The 25,249-nt window shown below is 37.9% G+C and overlaps 6 protein-coding genes across 6 annotated transcripts; 4 read left to right on the forward strand and 2 right to left on the reverse strand.

The window, feature by feature from the left end:
* The first annotated feature begins 3,553 nt into the window (after positions 1-3,553).
* Positions 3,554-7,278, forward strand: QS (quinolinate synthase). The gene is made up of 7 exons (XM_086227998.1): positions 3,554-4,466; positions 4,545-4,829; positions 5,061-5,279; positions 5,419-5,598; positions 5,815-6,321; positions 6,718-6,882; positions 6,974-7,278. The coding sequence occupies exons 1-7, from the start codon at positions 3,669-3,671 to the stop codon at positions 7,055-7,057; spliced, it is 2,238 nt and encodes a 745-aa protein (XP_086084124.1). The 5' UTR covers positions 3,554-3,668; the 3' UTR covers positions 7,058-7,278.
* A 987-nt stretch (positions 7,279-8,265) lies between these two features.
* Positions 8,266-10,110, forward strand: LOC147274695 (manganese-dependent ADP-ribose/CDP-alcohol diphosphatase-like protein). The gene has a single exon (XM_086257544.1). It carries the CDS (start codon positions 8,809-8,811, stop codon positions 9,769-9,771), a length of 963 nt encoding a protein of 320 aa, XP_086113670.1. The 5' UTR covers positions 8,266-8,808; the 3' UTR covers positions 9,772-10,110.
* Positions 10,111-10,830: 720 nt separating this feature from the next.
* On the reverse strand, positions 10,831-12,339 carry LOC147274696 (high-affinity nitrate transporter-like protein). The gene is made up of 2 exons (XM_086227972.1): positions 11,802-12,339; positions 10,831-11,655 (listed from the first exon to the last, which is right to left on the reverse strand). Exons 1-2 carry the CDS (start codon positions 11,929-11,931, stop codon positions 11,174-11,176), a joined length of 612 nt encoding a protein of 203 aa, XP_086084098.1. The 5' UTR covers positions 11,932-12,339; the 3' UTR covers positions 10,831-11,173.
* Positions 12,340-13,795: 1,456 nt separating this feature from the next.
* On the forward strand, positions 13,796-17,066 carry LOC147274697 (uncharacterized). The gene is made up of 7 exons (XM_086228356.1): positions 13,796-14,855; positions 15,293-15,507; positions 15,685-15,852; positions 15,978-16,110; positions 16,199-16,270; positions 16,437-16,580; positions 16,671-17,066. The coding sequence occupies exons 1-7, from the start codon at positions 13,796-13,798 to the stop codon at positions 16,790-16,792; spliced, it is 1,914 nt and encodes a 637-aa protein (XP_086084482.1). The 3' UTR covers positions 16,793-17,066.
* Positions 17,067-17,847: 781 nt separating this feature from the next.
* Positions 17,848-19,825, reverse strand: LOC147274698 (uncharacterized). Its single transcript, XM_086227970.1, has one exon. It carries the CDS (start codon positions 19,483-19,485, stop codon positions 18,499-18,501), a length of 987 nt encoding a protein of 328 aa, XP_086084096.1. The 5' UTR covers positions 19,486-19,825; the 3' UTR covers positions 17,848-18,498.
* Positions 19,826-21,516: 1,691 nt separating this feature from the next.
* Positions 21,517-24,131, forward strand: LOC147274699 (uncharacterized). Its single transcript, XM_086257219.1, has 5 exons — positions 21,517-21,931; positions 22,398-22,574; positions 22,661-22,747; positions 22,864-22,997; positions 23,756-24,131. The coding sequence occupies exons 1-5, from the start codon at positions 21,671-21,673 to the stop codon at positions 23,859-23,861; spliced, it is 765 nt and encodes a 254-aa protein (XP_086113345.1). The 5' UTR covers positions 21,517-21,670; the 3' UTR covers positions 23,862-24,131.
* Positions 24,132-25,249: the final 1,118 nt, after the last annotated feature.

The raw sequence follows: 25,249 nt of genomic DNA on the forward strand, positions 1-25,249 counted from the left end.
GGTAGGCATGAGTAGAGTAGGACTTGTTATCCAGAAAATTATGGGACTAATTAACCAAAGCTATATACATTAGAGAAATTAAAATAAGTTGGAGATTCTGCAAATATCTACTACATAAATCAACATGTAACTATGTAAGGATGTTGATCCTGATTTGCTATATCAAAGATGTTGAACCAAGATCTCTATGTGACAATTTCTTATTTGCTGTAAATTAATATAAAAGGTCTAGATTTTAGTTTAACTATTAACAAATAAAATAGTGTCCCTCATAAGTCGAGTTATAAGAAATTAGGATAATAGTTTTTTAGGGTATAGCCGTATAGGGTATAGCTGCTAATATTTTAGGGCAAAATAAATTAATTTTGACCTTGGTTTCTTATTTTCAAAAGAGAAGACAATCTATTTTGGGTCATTACGGAAAGTTATACTTGGGCTTGAAGCGAATTTAGATGGGCCTTAAGCAGTAACATATAGTTGCCCCGGCCCACGAGTCCTAGTTGGTACAAGGCCCATGTGAAAAGGAATTCCAATACTACAATCCTCCAAAAAGACATATAGAATGGATTGATGCCATAAATCACAGTTCGATTAAAGCCAATACAGACAATGAGTCCAATTGGATGCAAGTTTTCTACAACAGGGATTTGATTTGAGGGTTTAGTGTAAATTTTTTAAAATTAAAATTTTTAAAGTTACAATGAAGCAATCTAGATTTTGTTTTTCTGAAATTATGAAGTAATTTAGATTAAAAGCTCAAATATGAAATAGCACATCTTAAATTTTTCGACACCAATTCATTATTGATTTAATATTATTTCTTTCAATAATATTAGAGAGATTACAAATTTGGATTCCCCTCCATTAAGATATAAGAAAATCAAAATATCCTTCAGCCGACATTATAATAAACATCACAATCTTCTTTTTTTTTTTTTTTTTTGAAATCATAGCATTACACGTAATATCTCATTTTCTTTTGGGCCAAACAAGTAATGTGTCCCATTGTACTGTCATGACTCACACATACTTACATAGACTAAATCAAAAGCTTTGAGGGTTATCCATGCATCTTGTCTAGCACTATAATGCCAATTACAAACTACTCAATAAAAGTAGATAACTAACTTTGTCCATCCACAATTGTGAACAAAATATATCATGTAGCCTATATTGTGAACAAAATATATCCCAACAAAGCATGTCGTCATGATTCGCAACCACAAACCATGCGAGCAAGAAGAAACCACTTGCTAGAAAACAATGGACTCGATATCTTCCAATATTTTATTAAATAATTTATTAGTATATATATTTTGGGTCAGCTTCATACGCCACACTATTTTACATACCATTTTTACACCCCTTTGATAGGGCGACAACACAGTGCAAGCACGATGTTAGCACACGAAATTCCAACAAATATCAATTTTCAATCATCATGCCGGCACTGTGTGGATTCCAATTGACTGCAGCAAATATCGACTGCAACATTGTTTCATCATCATGCCGAATAAATGTAAAAATAATATGTAAAATGGTGTGGTTCATGAACCTGATCCATATATTTTAATATCTTATTTGTTAGAAAATAAGATTCCGAGTGAGTTCAAATTTTCATAAATTATTTACATTATTTCTAAAGATAAATTTAAGTAAAGGCGAATGGTCTATGTCATATAATATAATTTTTTTTTTTGTTAATTTATCAATTATCCCTCAACAACTTAATTTATTTGTTCATATTTTCTTCAAATAAAGTTGAGAATTGGCCCATAGTCATTAGTCAGACCTATGTTCCTGCTATATATCTCCTTTTTAGACTAAGAGGGAAGAACCAAAATGGCAAAATCTACCCACCACTATCTCAATAAAGTCTTCTATGCTTCTCTCACTCAGTCTCCTAGACTGCTATTAGTGTAGTAGACTTTACCCCTTTTTTAAATGCAAAGGGTAAGAATCAAAGAAGAGTGCATGAACATATACTCGTTCATGCACTTTTGTTATGGAAGGCACGAGGAGACTTTCAGAACTTCTACGTGATCAACTTTTCTTCTTCCAACTCTAGGCTACGTATGCACTGCTCTTTCATTGTCTCATGTGCTAGGAAATTGCATGCAAGCCACAAAATTGAAAATTCTATATTTAGTGGAAATAAGATGATGACATAAATCAACATTCAATTGTAAAATGTTTGGTGGAAATGATTCATGATTTGGTGGTCAATGATAGCAAACGTTGCACCCATTACAATGCGACAATTGTGCATATGTAGTGCCCCATTTTATTTTATTTTTCAACTGTTCTCTCCTTTTTGTGGCTATAGTTTCCTTTTAAGTTTGTCCCGGCTCATATAAATAATTGATAGACCAATTACTTATTTGGTGTAATGGTAAATTCGAATTTTTCTTTCTTCAACAATAAAACAGAAAGAAAAGAAAACAAGATTAACGTAAACCTCACAATACATGTCATACCAATTGACTGTTCGTGTACTAGTCATGCATGTTGTCTAAACTTCCAAAGCTTTCCCTCCACGTTACCAAACCACATGTGGACTAGGTATCCCAACAAGTATCTATCAAAGCCCCCAACTTTTAAACTGTTTTCATGCTCTTTACTATACCTTCCTTGTAGTTAAGGATAAGTTATTTTGTATAACCGATATATTGACACGTGGTATAACCAATTTATGTGTTATAATATGAATGAATGTTATTAATACTATACCCTACTAATATAAACACATCATCCAATAATACCCTTACACGTTGGATTAGTTATACTACATGGCGATATATCAGTTATACCTTATAATTTTTTGTAGTTGAGCTATATCTATTCCAAATTCTAGTATAAATTAGTAGAAACAAAATTAGCAAAGAATTTAAATTCAATTTGACTTGTTGATATCAGAACGCTTAATCCATTTAGAACCATTTTATATTAATATGCACAAAAGTGCACCTAAAAAACTTAGGAGCAAGTGAGAAACAAAATACCAAATGGTTGAATTTAGTTCGAAGTGAAAAACAATGCATCAATGGCTGAATTTAATTCCAAGTTTGTCAAGTACTATGCACATCATTAATTAATTTATTAATTACCAAACTGAATGGTTAATGTCGAGAGATGATTTTTGATTTTTTGCATTTATACTTGATCTTGAAGGAATTTTATACAGAAATCTTTTATGTTAATTTTATATAAGAATCTTTTTATATGTAGAGAATTCTCCTATAAGATTCTGTTTAGAAAAAATTTTTGTATAAAATTAATATAAAAAATTTTCATATATAATTTCGGCTGGTTTAGAATCTTTAGATGTGGATGACCAAGTGTATCGGCAGGAATCTCTAGGAAATGGATTGTCACATCACACTACAACATGCTAAAGAGAGAAAGGGAAGTGGGTCCAAAATGCCCAAATATTCCAAATATTGGGACTTTTGGTTTATTTTAATAAAATTGGCGCGCAGTTTGGTATGGGTGGCTGGCTAATGCCTTCGGGAGTTCGGGGCCATACCTTCAATTTCGATTTTATGCCCAGTTGCCCACCTCGTAAAACCACACATATACATATATAAATGCTCTGCTTCTTTGCTTCTGCCTCCCCCACTCAAAGCCTCGCACTTTAAGGCTCCCCATACTCTCGCTCTCTCTCTCTCATGGATTCTTCTTCTGCAACAACCATGGCCTTGAGAGCCACCTCCTCTTCTTCATCGTCTTCATCTTCTTCTTCTTCATTTTTCTCCATCTCCCCAAACCATAACAAGCCCAAGTCACTCCCTTTCAAGCTCCAATCTTTCAAACCCCGCCAACCACGCTTTTACAAATCCCTCAAATGTGTGCAGTCCCCACCGCCCGACCCGAACCCATTAACCCACCCGCCCAAAAAACCTAACTCCCCCTTCTCCTGCTCCGCCGCCACCCTCTCACCCTCCTCACAAACCACCGAGCTCGTCCCACTCAAGCTCCACCTCCTCATCTCCGAGTTCCAGTCCCTACCCGACCCGGTCGACAGAGTCAAGCGCCTATTACACTACGCGGCTCTACTCCCTCCGTTTCCCGATTCGGGTCGGGTCGACTCCAACCGCGTCATGGGCTGCACGGCCCAGGTGTGGCTGGAGACCCATATGGACAAAGAGGGCAAGATGAGGTTCTCGGCGGACAGCGATTCCGAGATCACCAAAGGGTTCTGCTCGTGCTTGATTTCGGTGCTCGACGGCGCGACGCCGGAGGAGGTATTGACGGTCAAGACTGACGACTTGGGGTCGCTCAATGTGGGCTTGCCCGGTGCGCAGAGGTCTAGGGTTAACACTTGGCATAATGTGTTGCTCAGTATGCAGAAAAAGACTAAGGCTTTGGTCTCCGAGCGACAGGGGAGGCCGCCGTTCGAACCGTTCCCTTCGCTTGTTATCACCGCCGATGGGATTCAAGCAAAGGGTAGCTTCGCCGAAGCCCAGGTCAGCATGTGGTTCTTTTTGGGTCCTAAAATTTCATTTCTTCTTTGTGCTATTGTTTGAACTCTGTTTTCATTGCAGGCGAGGTATTTGAACCCAGATGAGTCTAAGGTTGAGGAGCTTGTTAATGTGTTGAAGGAGAAGAAAATTGGGGTTGTTGCACATTTTTACATGGACCCAGAAGTTCAGGGTATTTTAACTGCTGCACAGAAGCATTGGCCTCACATTCATATATCGGATTCGTTAGTAATGGCGGATTCAGCTGTGAAGATGGCTAAAGATGGATGCCAATTCATTACAGTTTTGGGTGTTGATTTTATGTCAGAAAATGTCCGGGCAATACTTGATCAGGCTGGCTTTGGAAAGGTACTTCCTTGTTTTTGTTCATGTGTTAGTCATTAGGAAATGCAAAGCATGTACTGTACTTGTTAAGTTTTTATGGACTGAAAGGTTCAATGGGTCTTCAGTTTACTGCTGTATATTTATCTTACTGCATGGACCAGATGTGGTGTGCTTTATTTATTGTAGAGTTAACTGGACCTTGAATTGGTGCTGCATATTAGTGAAGCAGTTAATGAGTTTGTTCCTTTGATGCAGGTTGGTGTGTACAGGATGTCAAATGAACGCATTGGTTGTTCGTTGGCCGATGCTGCATCTTCCCCTTCTTATATGAGTTATCTTGAGGCAGCTTCTAGGTCCCCTCATTCTTTGCATGTTGTCTACATTAATACTTCTCTAGAGACAAAAGCATATGCTCATGAGCTTGTGCCAACAATTACCTGTACTTCTTCAAATGTGGTCCAGACCATTTTGCAGGTTGGTGGTATTACAACCTTCATCTCAAATCTCAATCATATTTGAATTCTGTAATGTTTCTTATTAGTAGATTAAATAATGCTCATTTTCAATTCTTGCTATTGTACTTTCTGTAATACCAAGTCACTTCTCTCTGTAGGCTTTTGCTCAAGTGCCAGATTTAAGCGTATGGTACGGGCCTGATTCTTACATGGGTGCAAATATTAGAGAATTACTCCAGCAGATGACTAAGATGACTGATGAAGAAATTGCTGAGATTCACCCAGAACACAATAAAGACTCAATCAGATCTTTGCTATCTCGCCTGCATTATTTTCAGGTATGTATATTTTCATGGGCTGTTGCAGAGCTATGCATAATACATTTCAATTTTGACTTGAGGGAATGTTTTTAAGATGTTATATATGGTTTGATGCTTGAGTCCTGCCTCTGCATTTTGACTTTGTGCAGAACTGTTTACCTTGCATTTTCTGATTATGGTTCTCTTCTCTTACCATTTATATAATCTGCTGACAAAGCGATTTTCTTGTGTTAGGATGGGACATGCATAGTACATCATCTATTTGGAAATGAAGTTGTGGACAGGATAAACGAAATGTACTGTGATGCATTTCTAACTGCTCATTTTGAGGTCCCTGGAGAAATGTTTTCTTTGGCAATGGAAGCAAAGAGAAGAGGAATGGGGGTCGTGGGTTCCACCCAAAACATACTAGATTTCATAAAACAGAGGGTTCAAGAGTCTTTAGATAGAAATGTCAATGACCACCTTCAGTTTGTGTTAGGAACGGAATCTGGAATGGTGACTTCAATTGTTGCCGTAGTTCGCAATTTGTTAGGTTCTGCAGAGTCTGCGGGAGCAAAACTTAAAGTTGAAATTGTATTTCCAGTTTCATCAGACTCGATGACAAGAACATCATCAAATTCTTCCCCAGGCCTTAACCCCATTAAAGTGGGTGATGTCATACTACCTGTTATACCGGGAGTTGCTAGTGGGGAGGGATGTTCAATTAATGGTGGATGTGCATCCTGTCCATACATGAAGGTTAGCATTTTCTTTTTTAAAATTTGTTTTATTAATAAGTTCTTGAAGGTCAACACGTTACCTTTTTGAAAATAACTAGTCTACACTGTCTCATACTCTCATATCTGTGTGCATGCATGCATGTATGTTAAATGGGATATGGTATCTGCAGACTGCATTTCATCTCAAAGTAACACCTTAACACCTGCCCTAGCATGTTTTTCAGATCCCACATAGCGGGACATGGTTCAAGTCAGGGTCTCTTTTCCTTGAGATGCATGCTTGGTTTGTTGTAGAATGACATGACCTGTAAATGATTTGATTGGAAGATATCCCAAAACATTTTTGAAAATTATGCGTAGGATGTTTTCAAGAAAATGCCCTCCTAAGTTTAGTGTTTGTAATGTGATCTGCCAGATGAATTCTCTCAGCTCCCTCCTGAAAGTTTGCCACCAGCTGCCTGATGAGGCAAATAATATCCTTTCCGCATACGAAGCTGGGCGATTCAAACTGCAAACTCCCAATGGAAAATCAGTTGCGGATGTTGGGTGTGAACCAATTTTGCACATGAGACACTTCCAAGTTAGTTTCTCTGGACTTTAAATACCTTACATTTATATATAAGGACCTTCTTGAGTTCTTAGATTCACCTCCTTGATCTCTTCTTTTGCAGGCCTCTAAAAAACTGCCAGAGAAGCTTGTTTTTGAGATCCTTCATCCGTCTAGTAATGGGAAGTCATTGTCGTCGTTAAATTGAGTGAAGCTAGCCCACATGGCACATAAGAACAGCCTGAATTGCAAGCTTTTTCTGAATAAGAGGAAGGTTTCCTTCAAGCAAAGTTTCTTTGTTGTATTGTTTTTTTTTTCTCTTCTTTTTCATACAAGGGTCATGTAGTTTATCCAATTCAATTGCTCACAGCATAGTTCTGTTTCCACCTAAAAAAAAAGTTATAATAACAGTGATATTTATTTATATTTGCAAGTGTATGGCTCTCAGAACAGTGACATTCTTTATTGATTGAGTTTCTAGTATTTACCAAACTCGTCACTTTGCTTGAGAACCCAATTCAATATTCCTTTTTAGTTTTTGATTGACATTCTTTGTTGTTGAAACACCTCCTAACATTTAGCAAAGGGGCCCATGGGCCATGGTCCAATAACGCAAAGGAGGCCTATGGGCCCAATCTCTGTCAAAGGTCGGGCCCTCACCTCCCCAAAAAGATGGGTAATAATATGAGCCAAGCCCATGATATTGAAGTATTAATCCGTATCAAATATACAGATTCCTTTTTCATCTACAGTAGTTAGTTGACTTTAAATAAAACAACAAATAATTGGTTAACTATCTGATTCAACTCAAGTAATCTGTGCTCCGTACAAACTATATAATTGGTTTTTGTTGGATTGGCTCACCAGAAGAACAGCAATAAGGGGCTCATATTGCGCCACGTCACATCTCCCCAACGGCTAAACCAAAAATTGTCGGTGAGATCGAAATGGCAATCTGGTAAATTCCACCGCGGTTTGCCGCGCTTGACCCTCGTGAGTCGTGGCCGTCAATGAATAAATGAAAAATAAATATTGAGTGTACAAAGAGAAAAGTGGGGTGTGAATGTGTGATTGTCAATTGCGTAGGCGACAACAAAGTTTGAGTCCGACTCCAATTTAATTTCTTATTCGAACTTGCTTTCCTCGTGTCGTCTGGATCAACACGGCGTCGTACTGGCCCTGTCGTTAACTTACAGCCTCTAAGTTTTATACATCATCTCTTAGATTCTGAGACTACGATAATCGCTTTCCTTCCTCGTCTCTCAAACAAACGAAGAAGACACCACCTTTTCACACAGCACACAGTCGCTCGCACGTGGTACGCTCCTACATCTCTATTATTATTATTTTTTTTTATTGTAAATTTTTTCAAATTTTTAAAGGAGCTGTTGTGGGCAATGTATAAAGGGCTTGGGTTTGTTTTGGGTTGTAGTTGTTGGCAATGTGTGTATGTTGATAGTTTCTGTTATTTTTCTGTGGTTATGTAATTTTGGTCTGAATTGTTCTTGGTTTTTTCTGAAAACTATATATTTTGTCATGGGTACATCCAAATTCTGGAAATTGAACAACAAAGAGAATGAATTTTGAATTCAAGAGAAATTCTGAGGTTTATTATAGTAAGGTTTAACTCACATGCTTGATTTTGCAAAGATAATATCTAGTTTTCAAATTCTTTAGTGGGATACTAAATAATAATTCAGTATGTTCTGCTATATGTTTTTAGAAGAAAACATTAAAACTTGCCTGGTAGATGTTTCCTGCATATTTTGATTCTGCTGATGATTGTGGCCCCATAAAATAACTTGAAACAATGATGGTTGATACTGAATTTAGTCATTAGTTGGCAGGATAATAGCTAGTTAATCTCGTATATTGTATGCACATCCGAAGTACTCACACTGCAACGAGCTTGAACAATTTGTTCATGATGTCTCATAGGATTGTGCTGCAAGCTACACAATGGGCCCTTCAAATGGTTTAGCTAGTGCACAGGGGAAGCAACCTCTATTTTCTTTTGGGGTAATCTCGGACGTCCAGTATGCGGATATTCCTGATGGCCGTTCTTTTCTTGGTGTTCCACGATACTATCGAAATAGCATTGTTTTACTGCAAAGGGCAGTCCAAAGATGGAATGATCACAAGAAGCATAAGTTTGTGATCAATTTTGGGGATATTGTTGATGGGTTTTGCCCAAAAGACCAATCCTTGAATGCTGTAAGGAAAGTTATTGAAGAATTTGGGAACTTCAGTGGCCCCATCTATCATATGATTGGTAATCACTGCCTCTATAATCTTCCCCGCGACAAATTACTTCCATTGTTGAAGATCCCAAGTAGTGATGGTCGTGCCTACTATGACTTTTCACCAATCCCAGAATTCAGATTTGTGGTTTTGGATGGCTATGATATCAGTGCCATTGGTTGGCCGCATAATCATCCAAAGACAACTGAGGCTTTGAAATTCCTTCAAGAGAGGAATCCGAATTCAGAAAAGAACAGTCCAGCAGGACTGGTAGGCCTTGAGAGAAGGTTCCTTATGTTCAATGGAGCTGTTGGAAAGGAACAATTGGAATGGTTAGATGGCATCCTTCAAGAAGCAACGAAGTTGAAACAGAAAGTAGTGATTTGTTGCCATCTGCCTTTAGATCCTGGGGCATCATCCAAAGAAGCACTTTTGTGGAATTATGATGAAGTCATGAGTGTGATACACAGGTACAATTGTGTGAAGGCTTGCATTTCTGGGCACGATCACAAAGGTGGCCACTCAATCGATTCCCATGGAATACACCATAGAGTTCTTGAAGCTGCCCTTGAGTCCCCTCCTGGGACAGATGCATTTGGATGCATAGATGTTTATGATGATAGGCTATCACTTACTGGTATTGACCGAATGGCGAGCACTGATATGCGATTCAATCCCTGAGAAGACTTATGTGAGAAACAGCATCAATAAGTTTGTAATTAATTCTCTTGGTGCAGAGTGTATGTTTAGCATAAGGCTGCTAAGGGCGTGGGATTAAATGGTTGCCTGCATATATTTGGGAGAGTAGACAAGATTCCCGTGTTCTGTATTTGACTGCCATCACCAGTTTGCATGTGTGTTTTGCAAGATTTAGTCTGCTCTCTGAACACCACAATCCATGAGCATTTGTGATTGAACATTTATGCGCCTGAAAGGTGCTAAAATAAAATTTGCGCCCATGAGCCATGTAATGTAACTTTTTGTACTTTATATATACACATATACTTTTTTTGGTCTTAATACTGATTCCCGTAAGAGGTTCTGTATGTTTGCTACTTTCAGAAGATATAACTCTAAGTCTCTAAGCAATCATCAAGTTGTGAAAAGGCAATTGCAGCTTGAACAGCACGTGAACAAGTAATTATAGAACTGTCTTTCAGGTTCAATTTAGAACCTTTTTTAATTACCACTTGGATGAATGCTTGCACTGAAGGTTAACCCTTGCTTGATGTGGAAGATGTTGATTAACCATTTAAGTTATTCACTTCCTTTTTGTGAATGAGGAAGTAATTAATGTTCTCAGATTCTTTGCAAGTGAGAGTGACAAATACAATGGTGGCTACTAAATGAGCTGACCGTTAATTTGGTAAAAAAAAAAGCCTCATTTAGCATAAAGCTTTGGTGACCAATTTGGTTTTTGTTGCAGTTTCTGAAGTTCCCGTCTAAGAAGCAAATTTATCTTCATGAAATGTTTCTGAAACCATTTTGCGACAGAAGAGAAGTCCCATACAAGTGGGGAGCTGACATTTGACTTAATGGTTTCATATAGATTTATATACTCTTCATGGAATACTAAATATAAAGAAAATGCAAGTTTAATCGGCCGATTTAATTTTATATGCTCATTATGTTATTCACGATTTTATAATATTTACTTATGCGCGTAAATGACTGTTATTTTAAATAATCGTCAATTTTTTATGAATGCGAAACCCACACTAACAATGACATTCACCAACATTGCAAATTTGACAAAAGGCTTTATTGATATTATCTTTGTTTTTTCGAAAGACCAATTTCACCATACCCGGTGACCGGTGTAATCTTTTCCTCATTACCATCTCTGGTCAATCACTTTCTTAACTAGTAGGTCAACAATCCAAACCACATTCAGACCCCACCATTTGATCACTCTTTTATATAACAAGGACAAGATATAAATTCAGTCAAAAAAAAAAAAAAAAAGGACAAAATATAAATCATGCAAGCCTCTACAAGTAACAACCTAAAGTCTTTTTTTTGGCCATCACTACAACCCAAAGTTTGAAGTCTGAACATTGACCATTACATATACTTTTCCTTTTCACTTGGACGACTTTGTCCTTCTCTTCTCAGCAACAAAGAACCCAACCAAGGACACAACGGAGAAAGCACTGAAGCAAACCGACGCAATATCCAGAGACACGTGGCGTCCGGTGATTGCCTGGACCTCAAACAAGTTGGAGTCTATGCCAGCGCTCGTTGTTTGACCGTAAGCCACCTCAGCACCCGCGGCGTCGAAGGCGTAGGCGCGTATGAAGTACGTGGCGGAGGGCACGTCGCGCTCGATGGTCCACTCGAAGCTCTCGTTGGAGGCGCCGCTGTACGGCCTGTCGACGATCTTGAACTGGCAGGTCTTGTCCTTGGAGAGGTTGTCCACCGTCTTCCTCCACGCGCGGTCGACTTGGCTCTTGGGCGCGTAGCAAAACTTGACCTTGATGGTCTTGTAGGCCGAGTCTGTTCCAGCTGGGAAGCTCTGGTTTAGACCCCATGAAACGCTGAGTTTGTCTTCCCCTGTTTTCAGAACTGCAAAAATTCATGAATTACAATTAAATTTAGTAAAAGAATCAAAATTTAAGGAAACCCAGTAGAAAAATATGGTTTAGGGTCAGAAAGTTGGAGAATTTTCATGTGGGTGTTATATACATATACATATTTATATATATATATACCTTGTCCTTCAAAGTGTGAAGCAGTGACTATGAGAGTTTGTTTCAGAGTAGTTAAGAGAACCCCATGAGAGGTTTCTGCTAAGCAAGAGAGAAGAAGAAGTGAAGCCAAGAGAACCCCAGGTGCTGCCATCTCAGACTTCGCTGGTTTTTAATTGCTTTCAGCTCTCTAGCAAATCACCAAAGGTAGAGAGAGAAAGAGTACAGAATATGATCCTAAAAGTGATGATGATCAACTGGTACTTGGGGTTCTATTTATACGAAAGTACAATTAAGGCCCAAAAATGAAATATTAGAAAAATCTGACAATTGGGTTTCTCCAACGTATGCAGAAAAGGTCAAAACGCCCAAAGTATGTGCTAGATCATGTGAGATTAAGGAGCAAAACATAATATTATAATATGCTGAAAGTGGCTCTAAAGTGCACTGAAGGGTTGGGTTATGAAGGGTTTGGTCTATTAGATTAGAGTTTTAATGACACAAGGTTTTTGGGTTGGATGTGTTTGGGTTTTTGTTTATAGATTGACTTGGAGTACTTTCAATTTGTTTAATGTGTTCAAATTATGCGGTGGATGAGAAGACATGTACATGGTGGCCTGGCCTCATATTCATTCTTGTTTGTTCAATATATTGATGTCAATGCTTATTAAATTTCTATTTTTGTCCTCTAATGTCTTGGAAAGGGCAAACAAACGAGAAGCCAAGGATTTGGGGGACCAAGAAGGTTTACAATTATAGAAAGCCTTGGCTGATATAATGTTGAGCAGATATTAAAAAGTCATACTAAGCAGAGTTGTCAAGTGAACAGCAACTTGAGTGACCAAACGCGAACTCCAAATTAATTTTAAGAGCGAAAGAAAAACAAAGAAGTAGTACACTGAATTTTATAAACAAGTGGTCAAGGCAAGATGAATTTCCTAAAGTAAACTAAGAAAAAAATATCTTTGCTCCAATTTTATCATAGCATCAGATCAGAACACCCACTTGGGATTTGAGAAATCTTATGCAATTGGGATATGTTTAGGTGTTTGTGAGAGTCAAACTTTTTAGCTAACGCGATGTCTTTGATAAATGTTATGGGTGTTGAGATGGGTGGTTTTGTTTGGAGGTTGGGCTTTATTTGGGTTTTGTATCATGTGTTTTGTTGGGTATTAAATGTGGATTATGAAACTGGGCTGTGTTCTCTTGGGGAAATGCTAAAAGGACGTTGTTTGCTTTTTAAACCCCACGTAAGAAGTTTTAGAAAGAAAACTATAGTGCATATATATGGGATTTTGAATGCTCATTTAGAATTTCTCGTTCTCTTGGGTCAGTTTTCCACTATCATTCTAATGCTCAATCTAATGATCGGGTGTTCAAAAATCCAATAAAATTGTTGGACAGTTGCAAGCACATGTGAACTGACCAATAATTTCAATCGTATTTTTGATTTTTCAAGATACCCTTTTGAGCTGGAGTTGTATATACATGTCTTTGGAATTGGACCTACCAAAATAAGAATAGTGGACTCGAGTCTTTTTGGGCTAAACCCAAATCATGCAGGTCCCTACGTTGTCATTATGCATGAGTTTCAAGTAAAGCCCCTAAGAATGATTAAGACTAAAACCCAAAGGCCCATAACTCATAAGAAACACCATGTTCAATTGTTCAGTACAAGCATTGTTTTGATAACTACTCATATCTATTGTATTTACGGAGCAAATCAATATCACCAATTTTTGTTTTGGTCCGTAATCAATATCACCATTGAAAGACGAGAATGAAATTAATCATTAATATAATGTACGAAAAGCGAAGTGCAGACGAAATACATGTTATCTTTGCCCGCATGGTTTTGGCATAGTAACGATATATACAGTCACAAACACACACAGAAAAAGACACCCGCCGAAAAATGCCGGCCAAAGTTCCCAGCTTTCCTAAGTACTCTCTCTCTCTCTCTCTATCCACGTAATATATATCTGAAACTCGGAATTCTATTGCGGACTGAGCTAACAATGGAAAGGAGATTCAGCAGAGAAAGCAAAGGGGGGCCCACACTACTCACCATGCAGCCAGAGCTCCGTCGTACTAATAAACCGCAGCAACACGTCGCCCCGCCAGTGGCCGACCTCACAGACTTTATGAACGACATGTTCTTCGGCACCGTCAGCACCGAGAGTAAAGCTTATAACTTAACGGGCAGCGCCGTAAACGACGAAGACTTTGACGTCGTCGACGACGACAGTCCTCGGACTAGTAGTCTCCCCACAAACAGCAAAATGACTCAGGAGTGGTTAGAAGAGGCTCGCCGCATTGTGGCCTCGTCCCCTACGCGCGGCGGCGGCTGTGACTCACCCTCGCGCCTAGCTGCTGGCTCACCGCGGTTCGCGGTTCCGCCTCACAGCCAGGGGAGACTATCAGTCTCCTCGTCCAGCGCGCTCGATCGGAGGGACCCACTCTCTCGCTCCGCCAGAAGGTACAGAGCAGCCGAGAGCTTCAGCGGAGAGATTCTATCCAAGTCAGCCAATAAGCACAGCCGGAACAATTCCCAAGTACTCGAGTCCACGCCAAGCTCTGGATCGCCCGCATCGGATTCTTCCCCTGCTTCCGCGGTCCACAAGTGGTTCTCTAACATCCTCAAGCCCTCCAATCCCTCTCAGCCAAACCACCAAAATTCCGATTCTACCCCCCAAACTTTGGTTCCTCCTCGCCAACCGGTGCAGCGCAGGTCGCGATTCCAGAACGATCCTTCGTCGCCTCGCCCGCAGGGGATTCCTGTCCCTTCACGACGGTCGTTTCAAAGCCCAAAAACGTCGGCCGACATGCAGGTGCTTTCTCCGCCCAAAAACCTCGTACCCTCGGCCCAGCGAAGGTCCATATTGTCGTCTACTTGTTCGGTTGAGAAGGTTGGGTTAAAGCCCGATGTAATTGGGTGGCCTAAGGATGAAGCCCAGGCCCAAGACCAAGGGCTTGATCCTAATGGGTTTCTCAAACAGCAAAGGGACAAAATTGAGAAGGTTTTGGATGGCCAAGCGAATGCCAAGGCTAGAATCGTACTTTCCGACCCCTCCAATAGTAAGTAGTTTTTTTAATATCACAAATCTTTATAAAATGGGTAACACACTAGAGGATAAGAGAAGCAACATCATATTCTTTAAGTTTAGACCACATTCATTGACTATACAATTTAATATTAACGTGTTAATTAACAATTTGTCATAATAATCAGCATACGGTTAAACAAATTATGTGTTCAAATCAAATTAACTAATTAGATTATGTGTTAAGTGGAGTCTACTTGGTACATAAATTATTATGACCAGTTGTTAATAGACACATCAATTGCCAATTTTTAACTAAAATGTGATCCCTCCTCTAATATTACTCTAATTCATGTAATAAGTACATATGTCACATTAAGTGGTGAATCAATGTAGTCATAAATCAAATGTGGGTACATAAATCAACATTACAGGAATAATGTGTTACTATATGTTGTATTGGAAATGCAGGTACGAGTACAATGGTGGCAGCAATATGCTATGCATGGCTACTGGAGAACAGGGTGAGGAGGGAGAATAAGAGCAAAGGGAACGGAGAGGATGAGGAGTATGTGGTGGTTCCTGTGATGAATGTGAAGAGAGGGAGGATGTGGAAGCAAAGAGAGGCTGCTTGGCTGTTTTACCATGTTGGCCTTGATGCCACTTCATTGCTCTTTGCTGATGAGGTACTCTTCTATGTATGCTTTGCTTTACAATGCCACATACACACAACATAGCCAATTGACAAAATATTATGCATACTCTTTTGGGCTTCATTCTGGCTATATATGTTTTATCTTCTTTTGGCATTGTTGCTAAATGCAATGAGAATAGTTGATTTTGTTGATGCAATTTGGTTGCAGGTGGACTTGGACAGTCTAATGATGGTTGGGAAGTTAAACATCCTTGTCGTCGGGCAAGACGTCCTAAGAAACAATGGCGAGGTTGGATCTCAGTGCACCATTTTGACAGATAATTACTGTGAAGATGCCTATGATCTACTTCAAAACCCTCTGCTCAAGAAGCTTTTGGTAACTTAGATAAGCTCTTTCTTAAAAAAGAAGCATTTTTCTTTTTATTTCCCTTTTCTAATGCAATCACAAAGGACTGGTCTCCATTTGATTAGGGGTTTCATGAGTGAGTTCCTGTGTTGCAGCTTGCAGGTATATTGTTAGACACTCAGAATTTGAATGCATCTACTCATTCGTCTATGACAAGAGACGCAGAGGCAGTTCAGTTGCTATTAGTTGGCTTAGCCTCCAATTACAGGAATTCCCTTTTTGATCAATGTAAGCTTTGTTTGCTTCTCTATAGATCATCAATTAAAAATGTGTATCTTGAAATTACTACAATCCAATTTCTGTGTTTCTCTATCAGTGACACAAATACAAAGAGGCAATTCCTTTCTTGAAGCTTTGCGGCAAAACTATGGGAAGCCTCCTAATGAAAGTAAGCTATTGATAATTTTATACGTACAGCTCCTGAACTGTTATGGGACTCTTTTACTTGCATGATAAAATGAGCATGGTCATTGAAACCCCTTGCTTGTTCGCTTGTTCTTGCATTGTTGGATGTTTGATCCTTTTTTTTTCTTTATATTTTTGGATGACTACAGGTGGCAGTGACAGCAGGGAACAAGTGGAGAAGAAGGTTTCAGAGGGGAAAACAGTCCCTATTTCTCACCATGAAGCCATCATCCAAAATTCAGACAAGAATTCTAATGATGCAAGAAATGCAAAAAGGGTTTCACCAAAATCAGGTTACACTACATTTAAATGCTCATTTACTATACTTTCTTAACTGTTATTTTTCCTTTCATCCCCAAGGCTTTGACATCTTTCCCTTGTAGCTAAACCAAGTTCTGCACCAACCCAATCCCCTTCAGCTGCACCTGCACAAGCAGCACCTGACGCCTCCCGTGGAAAGAACAAGTTCTTCCTTGCAAAGTGGTTTGGTTTTGGATCAAAATGAGGACAAACATCAGTGGCATTTTGTTAATTGTAAATTTCATAGAAGAACATGAATTTTGATCACACCAGAAGAAAAGATGAAAATGATTTCTTAGGTATCTGCTAGTTTTCATCAAAAGGGAAAGTTATAATTTGGTCCTATATTGTTTGTTCTAGGAAGAGGAAGATTTGAAACTACATCACAGAGTTTAGCAAGTGAGAATGTAAAATGTCTTTGTAGCTGTGCCTATTCTGTTATTATTTTTGTATCAGACAATAATGGTGGGAGTTGTTAAAAGTTTTAATATGTATTATTGGTAACATCAGCTTGTGCTATTATTCAACCCTGCTTAACTAATTTTGATGTCATTGTTGTTCTTGTTCATGATGATGCTGACATGCATCTTGTGTTATCTTGTTTTCTTCGAACAAATGCTTTGCTTGTCCCTACACAAAGAATATATCTACTGTCGATGTTTGGTTAAAGTGGATATTGATGTTGAGTCCAATGAATTGTCATTCTAAATTCTCCAAGTAAAAGGGAAAATCATTATTTGCTCTCAGTCTTGTTTTGTAATAGTGCCATTTGAAAGTTGAGTGTGAATATGCTCCTTCATATGCTATGAAAAGCAATGAAATGATATCTTCTTTGATAAAAAGCAAATATTTCTAATGGAAGGCAAGACAGTCAAAATAGCATAACTTGAATAGTTGATGAAGTCCAATCATTTCCCAGGGTGGAAAGTAAGTTTTTGTCTTTTAACTTCATTTCTTTTCCTCTTCAATCTAAATGTGTCCTCCTCCCTAGCCTAGTAGCCTCAATGAGTTGGGCATCTTTGTGTTTATTCCATTTTTTGTCTTTTTTTTTTTTTTGGGGTAATGGGAAAGGGGAGGTGTTAACTAGTTCAGGTCAAAAACATTAATATCAAGCGTAAGGACAGTGGAAAAAGAAAAAGAAAGAAATAGATAAAACTATATATATATATATATATGTATATATGTGTATACGGATATATATACATATCCATAGACGGTGCAGATAAGCAAACTCTTGCAATTAGTGATTCAATCATCATTCATCATCAACAGCCACACTTCTGTCAAATGTATCAGCGTTCTATGCCAGATGCAGACATTCAGTAACCTTTGAACATATTATTTACATTTCTTTATATAAAACTTTGGAGACATACATGTTGGTAGAAAAAAGTTTGAATGAAATATTGCTCAATTATCAAGATCAGATCAAGAGAGAGAGAGAGGAAAGAGAATTTGCATAAAAATAGGTGGAGATGCCTCTAGATGGGGAATTATTGGGCATGTGTGTGATACAATCTGTCTTAGCCAGTTATGCCCATTTGCTCAATCCCAGCTGGAACTGACTCCCAACTCCTATCTTGGTCCCCACCTCTTCCTTCTCAATCCAATCCTGCCACTCACAATCCAATCTGCATCTTCACCTTTCCATGTTGTCCCGTGTCCTTGAGAAAACTTCAATGGAACGGTCGTATTTGTTTTATGCGTCCATCTCTCTGATCATGACAAGTTGAGAGAGATAGACACATTGGGCATATAGGATGGTCCTATAGAAGTTTTTCTCATGTCCCTTTGCTTGAAGACCCTTTTAATTTCCCAGCCTCATTCTTCTGGTGGTGGTGAAGAAGATAATGATACTATCAATCTACCATAAGGCCCATAAGGGTGATAACTGAAAATGATATATTCCTTTTATTCAACCTTCCAGGCATAAAGAAACAAGGAAAACTCAGATGACCCACTTGCACTAAGCCCTTCTACTGACCCAGAGCTCCCTTTCTGAGATGACAGTGGAGTTGATGCCAAGGAAGAGAAAGGTGGGGATGACGATGAGGACCTGGACAGTGGTGACAGAGATGTGGAAGACAAAACTGGCTTGAAAATAAACAATGCATGCCTTAAACCAGGACTAAAGAGCCAGTCATGGACATCCCAATACACTTCTATTCTTAACTTATTGATATGAATGGACTCATTACCTCTGAATTTCCATTGAAGGTGCTTAACATGAACCACCAAATGCCCATCTACTCTAATCTCCAATTCTGGCTCAACCCCATTTAAGCAATTGCCATTGTTGCTCATGTTCACACCAGCAGCTGCTCTGTTCTTGCATTCAATTGAGATTTCATGGAACCTACCCTTCTCATAAAACTTAGCTTTTGTGGAGAACTTTTTCTTGCCAAAGATGTGTTCTTTCTTGGAAACCAAAATGGGATCAACCAGAGCAGGCCTATAACCTGTTTTCCTATATGCATCTTTTTTGAGATCACCAAGAAGCAACACAACCTCTTCATCACAAACCACTGCAACATAGTACTCTGACTTTGGCTCTGTCCCACCATTGAATTTTGCAGCCTTGAGGTCCCAGAAGATGTCAACTGCTTTGTCATCCACTACAAAGCGCTTGGAGCCTTGCTTCCTCCAGAAGTACCATGGCTTGAGCTCAACTTTGCAGCTATGCTGGCTTTCTCCATCTGGGCCTTCCACAGATACTGACAGGCCATGGAGCAACAAGTTCTTGCACCAGGTGATTGTGATCAAGCGGCACTGATCAGCAACCTTGGCTCTGTACACAGACATGTAGACACTGTGGCCTGACCTGGTCACAGCTGATGCATCATCAATCAGCTTCTCACTTGATGAAAAGCAAGCAGGAATGCCAATATGGTCTTGCATAGTTGTTGCAGATGATCAAAATATCAGTAGCTGGTTGCAAAGGCCAATTTGGAACAACAAGATGAGAGGAACAAATTGGAGAGAGTTGAATTGTGAAAGGGGCGAATTTTAACATGGGGGGGAGAGAGAGAGAGAGAGAGAGAGAGAGAGAGAGAGAGAGAGAGAGAGAGAGATCTTAGTCACAAGATGAATGACTCACAGATGCTGCCAGAGGTGTTGTTTGGCTGCATTAATGGGATAAAAAAATGAATTCCAAACTGGCAGATGGACTGGCAATGAGTGAGAGTGAGTGTAGAACCAACCCTTTTTATATATTCAATTATCTGCACCTCTCCTAACCCCTGTTACCTGGACTCTATATTTTATTTGTCTTTAAAAAACATAAACTTTATTGAATCCGAGGTGGTTTTGCTTCTGCTTCACTTAAAAGTACTTATTTCCATGCATGGTTAAAAGCAGAAAGGCCACTTAATCACCAGATTTGGGGTTCAGATGACCAGTCAAAACTATAATAATATGGTGAATTGGGTTTTCCCATGTGGGTGTTGATTGTTTATTGTTTGAATATGTTGGTAAAGTTTGGATGTGGGAGATGTGTAACTTTTCAACTTTCTTCCTTCCCTTTGTGTACAAAGATGTGTAGGGAGAGGAATCTAGGGGGTGGCGACAATTGCTGAGGAGGAAAAAGTCTTTAGGAATCTATTGCTTGTAGCTGTAGATCTGGTCCAGCCTCTCTCTGTGTCATGCAGCACCATAGGTGCCCACTAATGCTTGCATATATAAATGCTGGATAATGAGAAAAAAATAAAATCAAACAAACATACAAGATTTATGGGGCAAGAATTTATGTGCTGTTATTCTATCAACTTGCTACAACCTATGATTGATGTTGATCATTCACCTTTAAGTTTCATGTGTCTATTTCTTCTCTTCTTCTTTTTCTTTCACATTCACATCAATAATTGAAGAAATTCCCCCAACAATGGATAATAATAAATAAGTAAAATGGGGATTCTTTTATTTTCATCTTCAACATTATGATGGACTCTAACTTAGTTCAACATTTTGATGGGATTTTTACTTTTTGTTACTATTGGTTTAATACACGGACTTCTAATATATTAAAATTCAGACGCATTGTTATGTGAGATTTATACTTCAAATTTCAAGTGCAGAGATAAATTCTCGTAAGAGTTAATTACACTTACACCCCCTGAGGTTTATCGTCTTTTCACATACACCCCCTAGGGTTTCAATAATTACACATACACCCCCTGAGGTTTCAAAACTATTGCATATAACCCCCTACAAGAGAAAAAAATAAATAAACAAAAAAGAAAATATTTGTATTGAGGTTGAACCTTACACCTTGAGTAATCTTATTAGGTCATTTTATCCCTTAGTATGCCTTTTTGTATAATTTTTCATCATTTTTTATCTCACTATAGGGGGTTATATGCAACAGTTTTGAAACCTCAGGGGGTGTATGTGTAATTATTGAAACCCCAGGGGGTGTATGTGAAAAGACGATAAACCTCAGGGGGTGTAAGTGTAATTAACTCATTCTCGTAACTATTAGAGTTATAAGCCTCGGTAGAAGAATTACTCTCACTCTTTTGATGTTAAGGAAAGTGTATATTGCTAGACCTTCTAATAACACAATATATTAAATCATCTCAGTAAAATCGGCAAAACTTAACTATTAATAAATTAAAAGTACAAACAAAAACAATAAATAGAAATAAGGAATGGAAGAAATTTTACTATTAACATTTAATTTGGTATGGGTTATAAAAAAAAAACATTTACTTTGGTATGTATATGTAAAAAAAAAAACATTTAATTTGGTATGTAATTAAAAGGGCAAAAAGAAAAGGGTTTAGGCCCAGAGTCTTGTACTGGGGCAGATCAAATTGTTGATCCAAATTTTACAGAGGCATTATACAACCATTGGGCTCAAATGGGAGGCCTTAGGTCGTTGAAAATACTGAGGGCATTTTCGTCCATCTACCCTGAACATAAACCCCAATTCCAAACGACCGCGGGTTTTTGGTATTGCTACTGAGGACGAACTCGGTAAGGATCATCCCTCTCCGTTTGGATCCCTAGGAACCCAAAAGAAAATTTTGACCCTATTTTCTTGTCCCCTCACTTCATTTTCTTAGTAACCAAACAGAACATTTGAATGCAGACTCACTTTGTAAAAATGCAATCTTTAAGTGCGAGCATCCGATTGGTCCAAAGGCAGAGAATCGACAGCTCTAGAATTGCCCATTTCAGATCAATTATGGCTAATCCACCTAGCGGTGGTGCTGGGTTTAGCTCGTTGGCTTCTGATGGTTCGGTCTCTGCCAAGATATTTGGGAATTCATTGGGGTTTGGGTCTTCCAAGGGTTCCTTATTTCAGTCTCTCTCCAAGTTTGCTTATCGATCTTCGGCCGAATTCGTATGTTTTCGACTCATTTTAGCCTCTCTAATTGCATTTTAACATGTTTAGGAGTTATTTACTTTGAAGAATACAGTATAGTTGTGAATTTTAGCTTAGTTTTCTGTTTAAAAACACTTAATGTTCCTTGTGTTCTATTGAGCATAGTTATAGTGGGTTGCATTTGAATATTAGAACCATTGTATATGAATGAGTAGTTGGGTGCTGGTTCAATAAAGAAAAAAGGTTTTTATTTTTATTTTTATTTTGAGGTATTACATAATTTGCATTATCACTCGTCAATGTACACCGAGATCATAAGTAATAACCTTTTTCATGTAATATAGTTGAATTCATTTGAAGAGCAATATGTTTTTTTCCCCCAAACGTAGAAACTTTTTATGATGCTTTTAGTAGTACTCTACCAGACAAAATGGGCTCTCAAACTGAGACATTAACATCCTCTAGTAATTCCTTGTTATTCAAGAGCCCTCGACCAGGCTTTCAACGGGCAGCAGTTTCGCCTCCTTTCCCAAGCAGGTGCATTACAACAGCGAGAAATCCTGTTGAATCGGCTACTCAAGATTCAACACAGTCTGAGTCTGATGTAGCTCCCCGCATCAAATTCAAGAGGCTCGATAAAACTGCCAAGCACATAATGCAGGCATGCATCTATCAGTTGCTATTGATAATAACAAATAACACATGTTCTCTTCCTGCTGCTATATTTGTTGATTTTATACTTCACAGATTCTAGATAAGGAAGCTCTAGAGGAAGTGAAAGTGAAAAGAGAAATACCAGATATAAAGCCTGGTTATATTGTGCAACTCAGAGTGGTACGATGTGTTCTTGTTGAAGAGATAGTGCTATAATGTTCTTTTTGTTGTAGAGGGAGTTTTTTAGGAGATTAAGTCGACTTTATTCTATTCAATGATCCTCCATATGTGAACAGGAAGTACCTGAGAATAAGCGACGTGTTTCAGTCTTGAAAGGCATTGTGATAGCACGGCGTAATGCTGGTCTAAACTCTACATTTAGAATCAGGAGGCTAGTGGCTGGTGTCGGGGTTGAATCTCTCTTTCCACTGTAAGAATTCTGGTGTTTTTTTTTCTTAACTATATATGGCCCCTAATCTGTATTATCTTTGACTTGCTGCCTTGAAAACTTGTGATTTTTGTTAACTGGATGTCCTGGAAGTGTATCGAATTGTTAACCTAATAAGTTGTTAATTCTCAACTCGGATTATACGGTTATTGGATGCTTGTACGACATTATGCATACAATTTTGATTATATTTTGTTGGAACCATTCTCTTTATCACTTTCCAATTTTCCATTGTGGATTTATAGCTTAAATAAATAAAGAATAGTTTTTTGTTGATTGTTTAACAAAATGGTTCTTAAAAAGTTTGGAGCTTGTAGAAAGGTAATAGTATAGAATTATCTAATTAAAATTGTGTATCATTTAAAATTTTGTTCCACATTAGGATTATCTTCCTGCTGATTAATGTACTCACATCGAAAAATAAGAACTAAACATGGTCAGTAGTAGATGCAAATTTTGTTCTGGTGTTCAAGAAAAACATTGCTAATTACAAGCTCTGGTGTTCAAGCCTGTGACATTGATTTGTGAAAGACTTCAACTCAAATTCTAGATTTTAAGACATGATTATTTTGTATGCTTACTGGGTACTATTTTTTTTTTTTTTCCTTTTTTCTTTTATTTATACTAATTTCTGGTTATTTTAGAGGAGTTGGCACATGAGATGTGCTGGGCTGCCTGTTCTTATCATCGGTTTCATAGTAAGTATATAATGCTCTAAGTCTCTACACAATGCATGATAGGTATTCACCTAACATAAAGGAAATAAAGGTGCTGGACAAGAAGAAAGTGCGGAGGGCCAAGCTTTATTATCTTAGGGACAAAATGAATGCACTCAAGAAGCAATAGCGATCTCTATGGCTTAGTTGGAGATAAAAAAGATGTTCCCTGGCAAAGATGGTCTCCATGTATGACTTATAGGTCAGAAATGTAGCAAAGTTTTGGTGTTTTTGTTTTCCTCATATTGTTCTTTCTTTTGAGACAAGTTACTAGAATTGTTTACTTTGCGATGTTAAAACTCTGTACTCAGGTTGAAGATTATGTTTTCAAGTTGGCATAAATGTGATTGTTACACAAGTTGATGTATTTCCTTCAATATGGACCTTATCTCTTTGCACATGTTTGGTTTATAGGTTGGCTAACATCTGGTTGTATTATACAGAATTTTCCTTGATTAACTCTTAGTCTTAACTCTCAACTATTTATTATTTGACATATTAATCAACGTCACATTCCCACTTTAATATCCTCTGTTTTAATACTATATCCACTTGGGTCATATCCTACTTAAGTATGGTAGGTCCCTTTTTGGTGTGGCCAGAAGTCAAAGGAACTCGCTCTTTGAGCAGTGTTGTTCAAACATGCTATAAGAAACCACTTTAATTAGGTTCATGTAGTTAACAAACAATATTTATTTCGATAAATTTTGTGATTTGTTTTTTTGAAAAAAAAAATTAGATCCCTTCATTAATAGTTTTATTGGGTTGAGTGTATAACTATCCAATCAACCCAAGAAAACCATATAAATATTTTTTGGTTGAGAAACCATACACGTAATGAATAAGATATATAGTAGAGAAACGTCTAACGTATGCAACACGAACGTGTATGATGCCTTTCGTTAGATCTTTTGCTAAGAAATTGAAGTGTTCTATCTTGGAGCATCATACTATTTGGTAATAATATTCCATACAAATATTCCCCAATGTTGATCAAAATTGATCTTTTGGGAAATAAAAAAGAGAGATTTCTATTTAGATTTTTTAGTTTTATAATATACTCACTAAAGTCTTATGACTTTTAAATTTTTAATTAAAGCCCAATAATATTGTAACGATTTTATGTTACATAATATTTGTGTATTAGTTTCTAATTTTTTCACACATATTAGACGGTGAGTGTTCGGCAATGCATTTTTACTTATTCCTCAAGCTCTGGTTTGTCGGTTTTATATTAGGTTTTAACTTTAAGATTTTGGGCTCCGCCCAAAATTCCAGAGTTAAAACCTAATATGCAGCCTCCACAAACTATATTCTATATCCTAAGAATGTATAAGGTAAACTCGTACCCTATACCCTAAAAAAAAAACAAAAGACATATTTATTTGACAAGACAATGGTCAAAGAGCTTTATTTAGAAAAAAAAAAAAAAAAGCCATAAATTTTTTTTTCTAAATCAGAAATATTGGAAGGACTAAAGTCTAATTTTTCCAATAAAAAATTGTAATTATTAGTAGT

The sequence above is a fragment of the Dryas octopetala genome, chromosome 9 (assembly GCF_963921425.1).
Source record: "Dryas octopetala chromosome 9, drDryOcto1.1, whole genome shotgun sequence".
In the NCBI taxonomy this organism is placed as follows: domain Eukaryota; kingdom Viridiplantae; phylum Streptophyta; class Magnoliopsida; order Rosales; family Rosaceae; genus Dryas; species Dryas octopetala.